At 35.9% G+C, this 3,585-nt stretch overlaps 1 protein-coding gene across 2 annotated transcripts; it reads right to left on the bottom strand.

Moving 5' to 3' along the window:
• Positions 1–817: 817 nt before the first annotated feature.
• Positions 818–2,627, bottom strand: LOC21391928 (putative GDP-L-fucose synthase 2). Of its 2 annotated transcripts, none has more exons than XM_010107111.2 (3): positions 2,387–2,627; positions 1,194–2,161; positions 818–1,056 (listed from the first exon to the last, which is right to left on the bottom strand). In XM_010107111.2, exons 1-2 carry the CDS (start codon positions 2,403–2,405, stop codon positions 1,206–1,208), a joined length of 975 nt encoding a protein of 324 aa, XP_010105413.1. In that variant the 5' UTR covers positions 2,406–2,627; the 3' UTR covers positions 818–1,056; positions 1,194–1,205. The 2 variants fall into 2 exon arrangements, with proteins under 2 accessions (XP_010105413.1, XP_024027312.1); XM_024171544.1 differs by having other exon boundaries at positions 818–1,019.
• Between the last annotated feature and the right edge of the window lie 958 nt (positions 2,628–3,585).

The raw sequence follows: 3,585 nt of genomic DNA, 5'->3' as shown, positions 1-3,585 counted from the left end.
GATCACCTATACTCTTCTACAATAAACTTGAACACAACTAACCCAAATTAAATGATAAAGACATTATTGGAAAAAAAAAAAAAAGATACAAAGATAAAAAGATAAAGACACGTAGACATCTTGTAGCTGCCCACTTATACAAGATGGGGATAACCTGATCAGCTTCTTCAAACTAATAGCTCATCTTTCGATCTTAAGGCGCGTTTACTAATAAGGAATTCAATTTCAGGAAAGGTAAAATTCCTGATTTTAAATTCTTGTGTTTACTTTTGCATTTAAGAATTAGATGGAGTGGATCCAACCTACAAATGAGAAATTACGTTCCTTGATAAGGGGGAACTTATATCCCACCTACTACCAACAGAATTTAATTACTTTCCCTAAAAAATAGGAACTATCTAAACTTATCTACTAATGTAGCCTTACTTTAATTTAATTAGTTACTTCATATAATGACAGTTTTGTAACTACACTTATTCTATTCATATTCCTTCTAACTTTTCAGCAAAGTAAACAACATAGTAGGAATTTAATTCCTCATATAATTTAATTCCCAAATAAATTAGTAAACAAATTAATGGAATTCTAGAACTTGATTCCGTGGAACTTAATTCACTTTTTCTTGGAATTTATTTCCTATTCTTTCAACACTGATTAGAAATGCGCCCTTATACTCTTCAAGATGTACCTCTTCCCACATCATAGATAACTGGATGTGGTACAAAAGCAATATTTCAATTACCCAAAAGAAAAGAAAAATGAATGGTTCTTAAAACATAGCTAACTTAATTTAGAAATGATAAAGGGAGTTGTCTAATGATACAAAATGGCACAGCGCTTTTGATTCCTTGAACAACCCCTCACTTGGTTTTACACTGTTCTCGTCAAAGGTCGATCTCCAACGACATCTTGGATCAATTATTCCACGTAAATTCAGCATACAATCCATATTCCAATAACAGGGCAATAAGATTTCAACAACAATCATAGATTAACTTCCACATAACATGCATTTTTACCTACATAAGATCAACAAAATGAGTCCGATAGAATCACCTGAAAAGACATCATCACCATCAATTATTCCACAGAAAATTTTAATACACAATCAACATTCCGATGTTTGAATAACTTAGTTATCAAAATTCAATGACAATAGATTATTAAGTAAAACTCATTTGAAGCAAAATCACCTCGCATAAAAATCATTGCTTGACATACTCCAAGTACCACTTGTAGGTATCCACAAGGCCCTCCTTGAGCGAGATCTTCGGCGTCCACCCCAACCCCACCAACTTCGAGCTATCCATGAGCTTCCTCGGGGTCCCGTCGGGCTTGGATCGGTCCCAAACAAGCTCACCCTCAAACCCCACAACCTCCTTAACCAACTCAGCCAACTCCTTAATAGTCACCTCCTTCCCACTCCCAACATTCACATGGTCCAAACCACTATACTCCTCCATCAAAAACACACAAGCATCAGCCAAATCATCCACGTGCAAGAACTCCCTCAACGGGCTCCCACTCCCCCAAACGACAACCTCCTTGTCCCCCCTCACTTTCGCCTCGTGAAACCGCCTCATCAGGGCGGGCAAAACGTGAGAATTCTCCGGGTGAAAGTTGTCGTTTTGTCCGTACAGATTGGTGGGCATTGCGGAAATCGCATCCCAGTTGTACTGGATCCGGTAAGCCTGGCACATCTTGATCCCGGCGATCTTCGCCACGGCGTACCACTCGTTGGTGGGCTCTAATGGGCCGGTGAGGAGGGCCTGCTCGGGGATGGGCTGGGGGGCGAATTTGGGGTAAATGCAGGACGAGCCCAGGAAGAGGAGCTTCCTAACGCCGTGGCGGTAGGAGGAGTCGATGACGTTGGTCTGGATTTGGAGGTTGACGGCGATGAAGTCGGCGGGGTAGGTGTTGTTGGCGTGGATTCCGCCGACTTTTGCGGCGGAGAGGAACACGAATTGTGGCTTCTCGGCGGCGAAGAACAATTCGACGTCGTTTTGGCGGGTGAGGTCGAGCTCCGCGTGGGTGCGGAGGACAAGGTTGGTGAAGCCTAGGGATTCGAGCTTCCGTACGATTGCGGAGCCGACCAGCCCGCGGTGCCCCGCGACGAAGATCTTCGCCGATTTATCGGAGAGGAACGAGGTTGAACCGGTTTCTGTGCACACAAAAAAAAAAAAAAAAACACAAGAATTACGCTTTTGAGATCTAGTTGTGTGTGATTGTTTGGTTGCTGAGAAAATGCGGGAAAGGGGATGGAAAGATGGAATTTGGGAAGTAAATTCTTGCAAGTTTTGCTTTTATTTTTAAAATTTTTTCCTCTGAGATTTTCTTAGCAACCAAACAGGAGAGAGAGAGAGAGAGAGAGAGAGAGAGAGAGTACCGTTATTGAGGCCTCCCATTTGGTTGGATTGACGAGGTTGAAATGAAAGATACAGAGAATGATTTTCTGTTAATGTTGTTGTTGTTAACTGTCGGCGAACGCCTTTGGGCTTGGTTACTGGAAATGAGAAGAACAAAAAGAGAGGAAACTGCCTGCACTCAGATTTAACTGATTTTCCTTTCCTTCTTTTCCTTTTCTCCTTTATTTATTGGATTAATTACAAAAAATTCTCCAAAATTATACACCTTATTACACTTTTCCCTCATCTTTAAAATACAACATATGTTTCCCCTTAACAGTAAAACGTTAACAAAACCATCTCTTATGTTTAAAAATTTAACAGTTTTTCACATGTGTCACAACAATAATAGTTTTTGTTAAATAATTTAGAACATAATTGTTGTTTTACTCACGCAACCTAATTTTTTTAAAAAAAAAACAAAATAAACCTTCTTCACATTTAATAACACAATAAATCCACCACCTCATAAACATAGTTCATTTTTTTAAAAAAGCTTTTTATTTTTCATTTGCTATTTTTAACGTAAAAAAATGATTAAAACAAATTTATAAATTTTTAATTCTACAAAAAAAAAACTATTCATAAAATTTGTAACTTACATTCAATTAATGATGAATGTTTCGTAATTAAAAGTCAAATTTAAATTAATTTTAAATTCATATTAAATTTCAAACTATAGAGTTACTAAAATACTCTTAAAATAACTAATTAAAAGTCAATTCGTTATTAATTGAAATGTTTCATAATTAAAAGTCAAATTAAAATTACTTTTAAGTTCATATTAAATTTCAAACTATAGAGTTACTAAAATACTCTTAAAATAACTAATTAAATGTCAATTCAATAAAAATTTAATAGAGAGGGATTTTTTTAACATTTCATTATTCAGTGATAATGAATGTTATTCTTTAATGATCGCTGGAGTAAAATATTACAAGAGGTATAATTTATGGAGATTTTTTGTCTTTATTTTTTATTTTTTTGGAAAATATAATCTTGGTCCTTAAAGTTTAGTATTTTTATTAAATTGCTAGTCTTATATTTTAAAAATCCTTCTTTTTTTAAATTTCTACAGTAGGGAGGGATTTTTTTTTTTGAGATATTTGAAGTTGCATTAATCGGAAATAGCCATATTAGTATTTACAATATACTAATACAACTACGATATTCTTTTAAT

This window comes from Morus notabilis, unplaced genomic scaffold (genome assembly GCF_000414095.1).
Source record: "Morus notabilis unplaced genomic scaffold, ASM41409v2 Scaffold966, whole genome shotgun sequence".
In the NCBI taxonomy this organism is placed as follows: Eukaryota; Viridiplantae; Streptophyta; class Magnoliopsida; order Rosales; family Moraceae; genus Morus; species Morus notabilis.
The sequence above is the reverse complement of the archived record's forward strand: the minus strand, read 5'-3'. Positions and strand labels throughout refer to the sequence as shown.